At 39.3% G+C, this 13,177-nt stretch overlaps 1 protein-coding gene across 3 annotated transcripts in view; it reads left to right on the plus strand.

Moving 5' to 3' along the window:
• Positions 1-13,177, plus strand: part of thsd7aa (thrombospondin, type I, domain containing 7Aa) — a 179,200-nt gene that overhangs the window by 144,549 nt on the left and 21,474 nt on the right. For all 3 annotated transcript variants that reach the window (XM_044335929.1, XM_044335927.1, XM_044335928.1), the window contains exons 21-24: positions 5,360-5,505; positions 6,366-6,540; positions 9,251-9,424; positions 9,965-10,060. In XM_044335929.1, coding sequence (XP_044191864.1) covers positions 5,360-5,505; positions 6,366-6,540; positions 9,251-9,424; positions 9,965-10,060 — 591 coding nt within the window. The remainder of the gene's footprint in view (positions 1-5,359; positions 5,506-6,365; positions 6,541-9,250; positions 9,425-9,964; positions 10,061-13,177) is intronic.

Genomic DNA, 13,177 nt, shown 5'->3' on the forward strand with positions numbered 1-13,177 from the left:
ATGAATTGAGAGGCTAAAAACATCTTGCTATGGAAACTGTCAACAACTTAGAAGTGGGGCAGTCAAGTTGATGTGACAGTCATGGAGATGGACGCCAAAATACATTTCGCTGTAGGTGATGTTACATTGTTGGGTCCAATGGAGGATGTTCCTCTGGATGGAGACTTGCATAAAGATTTTGAGCCAGCTGTTGAAGTGTGGCAATTTTCCTAGCAACTACTGATTTCTATGAATTGTGATGCGAAAATCCTTATGCCAATAAAATCTAAAAGAATACAAGGTTTCTAACCTCTTAGTTAAGATACACAGCCCAATGATACAGTGAGTTCTTAAGTTCTTAAGTGTTGGAGAAAGGCATCTGTATATGACACATATAATAGGCCTGGACTACTCAACAGTTTGTTCATGGCCAACAGAAAATTCTAAATAATGGTTAAATTAGCGAAGTAAGTTCTCTTATATCACTTATACATGACTCTTAAGAAATGCTTCTTGCGTAGGGCTCATTGTTTTACAGCGAAGATCCCTCTGTGGTTCATGTAATTCTGGTGGGTTTTGCTTGAAGATGAACTGGCAGCTGGTGAGACCTGCTGCTGGGGAAACATCACTCAGGGATTTGTTCCTGATGGTGTTCAACATTAAGAGGAGTGTTACAGTGCTTGGCAAAACAACACTGGAGACTGAATCAATTAATCCTATATGCATTTTATGAATGGCAGTTAATGGTCTTTGTGAGAAGCACTGGACCTCTGAAAATAATCTCTTGGAAGTAGATCAAACCTTACAATGGCATTTATATCAATTTTCTCCTTAACAAGCACACTTTAAACATGTTTTATATCAGAACTATTGCTCAAATGAACTTGCAACGTTCTGTGATTTTTTGAGACCCACTTTGTATTCTGTGCCACTGGTAAAGTAGTATAGCTGAATGTATTATTTGTTTTAGGTGGTATAGTCGACAAAAAACACATACCACATTTCCTTTGAGACGGCAACTAATTGAGAGTTTTCTCACATCCCTCCCCCGGGGCTCTTTGTTAAAATGCAGAGTGAATTTGTTAAAGGGCACTTTTTCCCTCTTTCTCACCTCATATCCTCCAACCTAAGATAGCTGCTGGTTTCATTTGAACACAACAAAGAAATATGAATATTCAAAATGGCTGCAGGGAGTGTGATGAAGGCCCAGAATTGCACCATAGATGAAGTCAGTAGAAAAAGAATAGAACACTCTAGATTATTGCATATGAGACATAGGAAAAGGAAAAGGAATTCATAGTTTATTCCTTGGAAAAAGATGTTACTTGAGAAATTAGGAAAAAAAATAGATTTTTCAGGTGTCACACTATGCACAGTTCTGTCTAATTAACAGAGACCTGAAGTCATTCATTCAAATGGATGGTGGATTCTGGACAGTAATGAACTAATTGGGTGGCTGTGGCTCAGGAGGTAGAGTGGGTTGTCCACTAATTGGAAGATTGGTGGTTCGATGCCTGGCTCCTTCAGTCTGCATGTCGAAGTGTCCTTAGGCAAGATATTGAACCCCAACTTGCTCCTGATGGCTGTACCATCAGTGTATGAATGTGTGTGAATGGTTAGTTCCCTCTGATTGGCAGGTTGGGACCTTGTATGGTAGCCCCAATACCCATTCAGCATATGAATGTGTGTGAATGGGTGAATGTGACACGTAGTCTAAAAGCTCTTTTAATGGTTGGAAGACTAGAAAGACGCTATACAAGTACAGTCCATTTATCATTTAGTTCCCCTTTGCGGTGTTGGATCTGCTGATCATCAGATCATTGATAGAATGGATGTTCCCAAAGTCTCGACAGCCAGAAGCCATTTGGCTATTTTAGACAAAAGAAAACTGATTTTCACAGCAAAAAAAAATATATCATGTAACATTGCCTTATCTTCCAAAATGCATCATCACTAGTTATAAAAACTTGATATTTGCTATTGTCGGACCATTTCACTAATCATGGCATCCAAGCTACGTAAACCTAGCTCCACATTTTGCTCATGGTGCCTGTCTGCTGCTGGGTCATAATAGCAGGGATACTCGAATACAGTGAGGACTAGGCTTTCTTCTTTGTTGTTCCAATTTGGCCAAGTAAAGAGTTCCTCCAGTGGTGGAAGAAGTAATCTGATCTTTTACTTAAATAAAAGTAACAATACTACAGTGTAGAAATACTCTGTTTCAAGTATAAGTCATCAATTCAAATATTTGCACCAAGTATACTTAAAGTAAAAAAACAAACAAAAACTTAAAGTATTCATGCAGAATTGTTAATGTATAAGCATCATTTTAATGTTGCAGCTGGGAAAGATGGGGCTAATTTTAACTACTTTATATACTGCTGCATAGCTTATTCTACATATATGCATTATATTTGTGTTGATTATATTTTGTATTCATAATCTGAATCTGCAAAGTAACGAGTGACTAAAGCTGTGAAATGTAGTGAAGTATTTACAATAACAGTACAATATTTGCCTTTTGAATGTAGTGGCGTAGAAGTATGAAATAGCATACAATTACTCAAGTAAAGTAAGGCCTCCAGTCTTTGAGTCTGTATGTGTGAATGGGCAACCCGTTCTCATTCCCAGGTCATCAAATACTGATGCTTTGTCATGCCCCATGGCGTCTCATACAGACACACGAGGTACCCTTTGATGTCTGTATGAGATGCTTTGGGCTTTCAGCTAGCTCCAATATAAACCCACCCAAGGCAATTATAGATGCTCTGAGCAACTGCTCTGGCCGTCCATTGACTCCCATGTTAACCCACCCGTGGCACTATAAGACGCTTTGAGTGGGATACAGAGCTGCTGCCTGTATTTTCCCCACTGTCAATTCTCATGTTAAGGTTTTCTTTTAATGATATGATATCCTCAACATTCCTCAACACAAAAACACAAAAGTGTCCTAATTCAGCAATACACTAGATTCATGTTATGGTCATCAGTTTGAATTATTTCTCCTTCAATTCTGAGAAAGTTTTGTCAGTTTTGTTTTTTGTCAGTTTTCGAGAGCGGAAGGCTACATTACCCATGATTCTCAGCCACCTTTGCTATGAAGAAGAAGCTAGTCCATTTTGTGTTACCCGTTACAAAACTGTAATTACAGAATTTTTTACAAACTGATTAAGATTTTGCATAAAATCTTGTTCCATGGCCATATAAACAGGATGAAGATGGGCTTATCAAACTGGACTTTAAAATTCACATCCCTCATTTAATCCCTGCACTTGTCACTTTCATATATTTCATCAAACTGGACTTTACATTGTGCATTGCATTTAACCTCCAATGTTACATAATATAATTATTATGCATGTCACATTTAATTGTTGCTCTTGTCACCTTCATATATTTCATACATTTTATTTCTTTGTCCATGCACAGTCACTATTTCCTTTCTACGGTCAATATTTCATTTCAAGTTTTATATCCCATTTCAAAACTATTACTATTCCATTCTGTAAATAGATTTTAAATGTTAAATTACTTTGTTTATTTCATTATTATTATTACTTTGCTTTTGTCTATTTTTATTTTTCTGTGTTGCATTTGTGTTGCACAAACACCAAGACACATTCCTTCTATGCTTGCATTGGCTAATAAAACAGATTCTGATTGAATTGACTATATCATGCTGACAGAAAATCCCCAAACCAAACCATACCCAGTACAAAAAATCTCCACGATTGTGTAAATAGTAGTCTATGCATTCTGTCAGAGGCCTGCTGGAGATGCCTAGGCGTCCTTGCAGCCTGGTTTCTACCCTTAATGATAATTAAAGTGGTCATAATACCTCATATGCTGATACTGATGTTTCTAATTTGATAACATAGCTTATGGCACTTTGTTGACAAGTGGCCATGGTATAAGTAAAGCGGGATAATAAAGTTCATAATAATAAATAATAAAAGTAAAGTTCATGCACAAATCATTCAGTCATACTGCTTGCTTTTGTTTATTTGCACACAATCATCAATTACACAAAGAGACAAATCATATATAAATATAATACCTGTGGATCCTCATGTGTTGTAGGATTACAGATAAAATGTAGTATGTTGCTTATGGAACAAGATGTATGAAGTACATTTGTATCTTACAATAATTGCACATATTGTGCTCTAGATGTTTAAAAAATGGTAGCATCACAACTAAATACCTCAGCCAATAAAGTGATGGCAGCTAGTTAAGTTGTTTGTAATTTGTTGTTTATAGCCTGTGTTCTCTGTGAGGTCACCAGAGCCAGAGGGTCAAAAGGGCTCCCAAGTTTGCAGTATCCTGACATAACCAGAAAATAGATAGATAGATACTTTACATAAATAAGACCCCTCCTGTCTCAGACACAAAAATGACATTTCATAATAGGATAACTGAATGTCTTCATCCCGTTTATGTGGCGGATTTGATGCTTTTATCAGGACGGCTTTGGCTCAGGAGGTAGAGTTAGTTGTCCACTAACTGCAGGGTTGGCGCTTTGATCCCCAGCTCCTCCTGTCCATGTGTCGAAGTCTCCTTGAGTAAGACACTGAACCCCAAGTTGTTCCTGATGGTCAGGCCAGTGCCTTACATGGCAGCTCCAATGCCATGGTGTGTGTGTGTGAATGGGTGAATGAGAGGCAAAACTTGTAAAGCACTTTGTCCGTTAAGGTAGAAAGGTGCTATGTAAGTGCAGTCCACCATTTATCATTTTAGTGTAAAGGCAGGCTAGGGTAAGGGTTAAGGAAGTCAAGCCTCTGTCAGCACTGGTCCTGGTGTAAGAGTGGCTGCTAGTAATACAGCAAAAGCTACCAATGAGGGACAAAGTATGACAATTTCAATAATGACAAAGTAAATCATGTCCAATTTGAAACTGAGAATTGCAAGTGTGTACAATTTGCAGATATATGTTAATATAACTTTAAGAAAATGAACACTAGTGAGATGTTGTGACAATGGAAAATCACAAATTAATACAACTTTGAGTAAGTTTACAAGTTAAAATTCATAGTTGGACAAACTAGGAAATTCCGTTTAAAAAGTAATTGTCTAATTTGAGATTTTGTTGAATTAGAATTTTCACTTAACATTTAGAATTTTACAGTGTGATGAATATGACACGATGGGGGTGTACATCATACATCAGTGTTTTTAGTGCCTGGCCTCCTTGGCCATTATTTGACTTCCAGCTTTGATTTGAGAATTAATTGTAGCTCCACAGCTGTTTCCAGCTGCTCTGACTTGACTGTCTTCCTGATCTTAACAAGGCTTGGACATATGTAGAGGTCATAATTCAGCATTCCACTCAACGCCTCATGAATTAATAATATTTTTTTTTTCTCTTCTTCTTGTTCTGCAGGCAAGCTATGGAGAAGGCGGACAGTGATCCAGGCTCCCCAGGGTGATGGGAGGCCATGTCCCTCCCAGATGGAGCAGTGGAAGCCCTGCCTGGTGAAGCCCTGCTACAGCTGGAGATACAGCGCCTGGTCTGAGTGCAAGTCTGAGGTCAGTCAGCCTTCAGCTTTCTGTCTGTCAGACAACTAGATAGAGTTTGACATTTTACCAGAGCAGTTTCACTAGAAAGTTACATTTTTCCATCATCACAATATTTAAAATTGTTTAAAGAGGGACATAGGTCTATATTTATATTCTGGGGCTCTACTGGAATATCTTTGAATGATTTACAGTTAAAATTCCTTCTTTATCTTGTACTGACCCTTTATGCAGCCCCTCAGTTCAGCCTCTGTCTGAAACAGGTGGTTTTAGCTCCTATCTCTTTAAGGCCCCGCCTCCCGATGAGCCCACTCTCAACTGAATTTTGATGACTTAAGTTTCTGTTTATAGAAACAATCCAGGTGAAAATTGTTGCACTATTCATTCAACAATCTTGACATTGAGTCCATGATGGAGGAAGCATATTATTCACATTATTATTATAATCATATTACTCATCTCGCATCAACCGCTAATAGTCTCCATGTCACCAAGACTCCAGCAGGAGGATGTTCTGAAAGCTTGGAGAGTACCATGCAGTTCCTCTTCTCAATCCCTCCCCTTTCCTTCTTTCTCTGACGTGTTCTTCATTTTGTTCTTTCTGTTTACCCTTCCCCCACCCCCCCCCATCATTTTTCATTTTTCTTCGCTTGAAGCATTACATTGACATGCTGCTGGACTTCAGAGGAAAGATATGTTGTGGTACTTTGTTCTTTTGAAAAAAAAAAAAAACTTTTAAAAACTTAAAAAAAAAATAAAAAAAAGCTTTGAAGCTGGATTTTGTGTAAACAGCCAACTAGTGCTCCATGACTGCATGTGCTGCATGAGATGAAGACATTATATATAGAGACATGTCTGATGGATACATACAGGGGGCGAGGTGTGGAGAGGGCCTGCGCTTCAGGAACGTGTCATGCTTCGTGTCGGATGGCTCAGGTCTGCAGGACAGCAGCCCGGTGGATGATGAGCTGTGTGGAGACCTGGAGCCTTCTGTGGACGGAGATACACACATCATACTACAGGAACCCTGCACTGTACCCTGTCCAGGTAAGAAGACACAGTAATACAGGTTCCAACAGAGAGAGAGGATATACAGTACATAGGTACTCTACTATATTTATACCAGGTTTTAAATCTGTAACCCAGTCTGCAAGATTTGTGAAATGACTAGAGAAATCAAATTTACAAGTACAATCCCAGCAATACTTAGTTCTGGCAGTTGTTCCTATCAGTAACAAAAAACTTGCATTGATAGAGATAATAGCTAAGATCCAGGAATGCGGCAACATCCCTAAAAAGAACTACACCCAGAAAATCAATTGAACCATTTCTGAGCCCCAGAAAACCACAGGACCAAATAGAAATCCAATTGGATTGGTCTGTAAAAAAGCAAAGACCTAGTGGGAATTGGAAACAATATACTGTATACTGCAGTTAGCCTATAAACACACTGAATGCAATTGATTCGCTGGAATATCTCACTCTTTTCCAGGAAAAACAAGATTTCTCGTCATAAATAAAGTTTGATTTTAAACACAGAACTAAGTTAACTGAATTTAAACAGAATTAACTGTAAAGTGGTGTTTAATCTATTTCTCTAAAATGACCTTGAATGAACAACAAACCTTCAAGCTTGGCTCAATTTTCAGATTTTTTTATTTTCTTAATTTTCTTCTTTCATGTGTTCATACAACTGTACAGAATTGAAAAATTCCTCATCTTTTATCATTTCCTCTTACAAAATTTCATACATCTGAGTGTTTATAGGTGAGCAAATGGCTTTCTTTAGAGCTGACCTGAGGTTATACTCTGCAGAGAGGGAACATACAGCCATCTCAGCTTATTGCTTGGTGGTTTGAGGCGGAGAAGTACTGTTTTTAGATGTTTAGTTGTAACATTGAAACATTCAAGTCTAACCACTTGAATGTTGTCTAGGGGCACCATAAAAATATGACAGTGTGTTGATCCATAGCACTAACAATAATACTAGTCCAATAACAACAAAGAAGTGGCTGTGGCAGCACTTAGTACTGAGTATGCTTGATTGTAGGAGCTACTAGAGCTCCAGAGTGCACCACACAATGCACAACACTCTGATGTTAACAGGTGGGAGGAGGGAAGCTGAGGACAATGTAGAAAGCTTTTACAGCTGAAAATGGATGCTGGAGACAGTCAGGTTTTTTTTTGTACCTCAGTGAAAGCCTTCAAAGCTGCTGCTGCTGCAGTCATTTCAAGTCTTCCATTGACATGAGGAGAGGATACTGTGGTTGTAGTTACAGCAGCTACAGTGCGTGTACAGCATTTATACAAGTGTGTGTGTGTGCATATGTACTCTTACACGAACTATGGTGTGTGGGCGTAATCAGCCCATAATCAAGTTAATTGGCTTAATGGGGGCCACAAGGGTCACAGAGGACTCAGTGAGACCTGTTTGTGTCTGTTCTGACACGTGAAAACAAAACCATTCACTCTCAATACACGTGAGACAGACATAGAAATGTGATTTTGCACTACAGTCTTAATTACCTCATCTTCTTTTTGTTCATGTATCTTCATTATTTATTAAACATGTAGAAATGTGCTCATATCGGCCATTCTCTGTTGAAGCTATTCAACAGAGAATCTTCTCTTTGCTGGGAATATCATACTTCTGGGCAGATGGTAATTTGGTAATTTTGGTGGGGAAATATCTGAGATTAGGTTTAAATTTGATATCACTTTGGTGTGTGTTCTTTCTAAATTCTTTATTTACCTCAACTGCTAACTGCAGAGACACCCAGATCTTTATTTGAAACAGGTTTATTTATAAGACAGGCATTTATTCCTAATTTCTCCCGTTTTTCAGTGTACTTCATTATATTGTATTTTGGAGTCTGCCTGTTTTCTGATCTACTCCTGTTTTAATTTGCTGTTGATGCAAACCCAACACATCCTCCCTGTCTACGTGTTGTCTTAATAAATTCAGTATGATGTGTATATCCGCACAGCACTAACTGCATCAGTACAACAGTGTCGTCATGTCCTGTTACACTCACTGTTCTGCTGCTCATTTCTCATTTTAACAGAAATATTGTTTTCATGTACAATTTTTTTTCCAGTGGCTTCTTCTTTTCCATTTGTCCGTTAAGCTACCTTCAGTGAAACTCAACACTTCCAGCCCAGATGTTTCACACTAAAAGCCCTCTAGTAGCATAAGCAGTCTTTATTGGACAGTAACAAGGGGAAAGAGAGGGCGATGACTGGCTTGAAAGGAACAAGGGAAGTTGCAGATACAGTATGTGGAGTGTGATTCCGTCACTGATGGTACTGTATCTTATCAGCGATTAAAATTGAACAACTAGAGCTAGTAGAATAAAACGTACAAGCCATAGGAAACACTAGAAAATGAAAACAGTATTTCCATTAGAGAAGAGAGTATGACATGACTCTGTCTCTGTACTGATGGATTTAGTGTTGTGGAAATGAACATTATACTGTATGAACTATGTGAGCTACAGAAAATTCCACCCCTCCCAATGTATATTATATTATTACCTGATGTTTATCAGGTAAAAATAGCAGCTTTTATTTGTTCCATGATTTGGTCATCAGTTGAATGTTGGCCATTATTTGAGGATTTACAGTATGCATCACTGAAAGCTATTTTCAATTCAAAAAGAGTGGGGGCAAAGATGCTTCATGCCAGAACTCTTTAATTATGACTCCACTAAATGCACATTTAGATTTTTAGTTGCTGAACTCTCTATATGTTCTGTAGGAGAGTGCTACCTGACAGACTGGACAGTTTGGAGTCCGTGCCAGCTGAGCTGTGTTAGCGGAGATGACTTGGGTTTCGGCTCAGTCCAGGTCCGATCCCGAGCTGTGGTGGCGCAGGACCCAGAGAACTTGCTGCAGTGTCCAGAACAGGAGTTGGAGGCCCGGCCTTGTACAGGTCAGTCTGACAGGTGTCCAGCTGGAACTCAAAATGAGCGGGTTGTCCACTAATCGCAAAATTGGTGGTTCGATTCCTGGCTCATCCAGTCCGCATGTCGAAATGTCCTTGGGCAAGATATTGAACCCCAAATTGCTCCTAATGGCTGTGTCATCTGTGTGTGAATGGAATGGTTCCTCTGATGGGCCCTTGCATGGTAGCCCATTGTATGAATATGTGTGTGAATGAGTGAATGTGGCTCGTAGTGCTAAAGCGCTTTGAGTGGTCGGAAGACTAGAACGGCGCTATACAAGTACAGTCCATTTACCATTTACCATTTAAAGTGATTCACCGAGGAAACTAACAGGAGTAGAGGGAGTACTGGGACCAGGAGATCATTGCATTGCATCATAAATTAATTAGCATCCAATTATAATTGCTTCATGGTCAAACTGGGATAAGAACTTTCACCTCCTTTATACAGTTTCTGTTGAATCTACAGTATTAGCTGAATTGTTATTAAAAGCTTTTAATGAAGTCATGACCATGCTCTTCCTACAGAGGGCCAGTGTTTTGAATACAAGTGGAATACTGGACCATGGAGAGGCTCATCTCGCCAAGTCTGGTGTCAGCGCTCAGATGGACTAAATGTCACAGGTAAGCATAATGAACTCTGCCTGAGCCTTTGAGTGATACTGTGGATAGCTAATGAACTGGAATAAGAGCCTTGTTACATAAATATACAGTATATTAGAAAGGTCAAAAGTTAGGAGACCTTTTCTCATTCAAGTGAAGGGGAAGGTGTGTCCGAACTTTTGACAGGTACTGTGCGTATATACAATAGCAATGAACAATTATATGAACAAAACATTACAAATAAACATTCACAAATGGAAGAAAAACATTAAAAAGACATTGGGAAATTGGGAATTTTGTTTTATCCTTTATATACAAGGATAAAACAAAACAAATGACAAAGACAATACAGAAGATTCATGACCGATATATATTGGTTCATTGAGCTGTGAGACAGTAGTGTTACATACAACACAGAAATACAAACCACTGTATATTTGAGATGAACCAATTAGTCAGTTAACCCATCAGTCCATCAAGCTTGTTTTATATGACAGATTAAGTAATTACCATTGGGCCCTGTAATCAATGAAATAACCCAGGATGTTCTGAATACCCAGACAGCCTGTGTGGATCAGTCTGTAGTCTCTACTCTGACAGTGTGGATGTAAATGTGACCTAAATTAGCTCTTAAGCTTCCACAGCTCTGACACGTGAGGTCTGGTGATACACACGGCAGGGTGATAATGTGGAAGACGTTACTTAAAACTGTCTCGTTCAGAGTGTCAGAAGCTATCTAAGCATTTCTTGACAGCGAATTCCAGGAAACTGTAAGCAGATGAGGCTTTTAATCCCCAGCAGTGCCACAGTCAAAGTTTAATCCCATTGTCCATCGCATGTCAGGGTAAAGCTCAGCACCAACAGCATTGTTCTCCAACTCCACAAAGCATCACTTATCCACTGGTATGCCACTCGATGAAGGGTGTATGTAGAAGAATGTATTTCTTTCATGAAGGCATCTGCTTTTACTTACAGCTCCTGCTTCCTACAGGCCTGGAGCCATGTAGTATTTGTTGGTTAGGTGAGCGTACAACACTCAGCTCTTAGTTTAAGTGAACGATGAATGTCAGTGCTCCCAGTACTCCAGATGGCGTGCCTATCTCCGGCTGCTCTTATTGGCACACTGCATCTTTTTTCCTTCTTGCAAATGTTTCCTCACAAGCAGTGGCGTTCCCCTCATGAATATGCATACTGAGCTCTCTCCTCCAGCATGCTGCCTAATAAATATTCAAGAAGCTCTGATAGATTACCGTGTTTTTGCAGACATGTGTTTTATCTGAATGTCTGGTGGTTGGATCAATGTCAGTTGTACTGTCTGTCTACATTATCCTGCTTATTTTATCCTCAGTGGGAATACATACTCTTTACTCTACACAGTCTGCAACTCAGCAAAACCCTGGATGAACCTGATTACCAAGTGACTGAATGATAACTCCAACTCTGCTTCTGACAAAATTAAATTCAGTCAGCAGTTGATTGAGATAAAAAAAAAAAAAATGTAGGTCCCTCTCTACTGTAAATAGTATCTTCCCTCTTGTATATTTGTCAGTGAGTATTGATTTAGGTCCAGAGTGGTGAAAATAATACCTTTTCCTTTGCCTCCAGGCACTCCATTCCATCGCTGTGAGAGGACAATAGTATTCTCCCAAAGGATGTCTTGCAGTTCATTCCAGTAGTAAAGTGCATAGTACTGGAAGCTAGTACTCCCCTACTGTAGTTCAGAGTTGTTATGAGGAAGTTAGGAAACTACCTTGTCCTGTGTTATTGTATCATGATTGTTCACTCTGAACTGTGCTATCTCAGCAACTTCTACAAAAAGGCCTTATGACTGAAAAGATGTCAGTTATGACTTTTTCCTATAACTCACATCGGTGAGATCATGAGAGCAATAGCTGTCTCAAATGGTTCTCTGGCAAAGGGTGCACAGTGGTTTAAAGGTGTGAGTACCTTTTCTAAACACACAGCATTCAAAGTTGGCCATCCCTCCCTCCCTCAATGAGAGAGAGAGACAGAGGTAGAGAGAAAGAGAGCAGTGGTGGTTGAGCAAGCTAGAGAGTAAATGAAGAGAGCAAGCAGCACTGGCGAGAATGAAGTCAAGAATCAGAGTAATAAAATGCTATTTTCTGATTGTTTCAAAGCGGTTACGTTCTAAAGCACGAACAAACACACCCACTCTTGGTTCTGCATGTGTGTGAGTTGGTGAAACAGACACACCAACAGCAGAGGAGTGGCACACAGCAGCACTCTGCACACAACGAAGGAGGGAAGTGGAGAAGCACTGAATCAAAAAAATACCTGGACGCTACGCTTCAAGTCCCAGCTTCTCACCCTGCACCCTGTTATTGGCTGAACACCCACTGCCCAAAAGTTGTCCAAAGTGTCTCGAACATGACCAAATAATAAGAAAATAATAATTTACAGGCAGAGGGTATACCCAAGCCTTAAGGGTAGTGGCAGCAGCAAGCCAAACCAAATCAAACCAAACTATAATAGTGACTATAATGGTATTTATAATATTTGTTACTGCAGACTCTCACAGCAGGATGTGTGTGTATGTGTTTGTTGTTTGTTCATTTCTTTTCAGCTGCTGTTGTCTGCAAACAAACTGCCTTTTCTATCAGATACATTTCTCCATTTCTTACATTTTCTACCTGCTTTTTTGGGGGGAAGTGTTTTTTTTTCATGTCGTTGTTCTTGTGGAGGTGAAGCTCAAAGAGGAATTAAAAGAAAGCTAGACTCGAAGAAGAAGAAGCGAACAAATATTAAAAAGACAAATACATCTGATTGACAGGAGCTGTGACACTGTTTACATTAAAGTTTTTCAAGTAAAGACATGGACTGCTTGTCCACTTCAAAGTGTAATTATCAGTCTTCACAGCTTGAGCAAGTGGTGTGGAAGTTAGTATGCACACAGACTATCTCAGTGGGCTTTTCAGTGCACTGAAGTCCACTGAAGGCATGGATTCGAATAGGAACATCAAAGATCCATGCTCTTGTAAAATGCATCCTTCTTGTGTTTTTTGGTGTTAGAATAAGCTTTTAATTAAGTTGTCTGGAGGTTTGGAGATCATCAAATTTGGACTTTAAAGACCTGAGAAGGCATGCTTTGCAGCAGAGTCCGTGGCATAGAAGATGGTA

The sequence above is a fragment of the Thunnus albacares genome, chromosome 19 (assembly GCF_914725855.1).
Source record: "Thunnus albacares chromosome 19, fThuAlb1.1, whole genome shotgun sequence".
NCBI lineage: Eukaryota > Metazoa > Chordata > Actinopteri > Scombriformes > Scombridae > Thunnus > Thunnus albacares.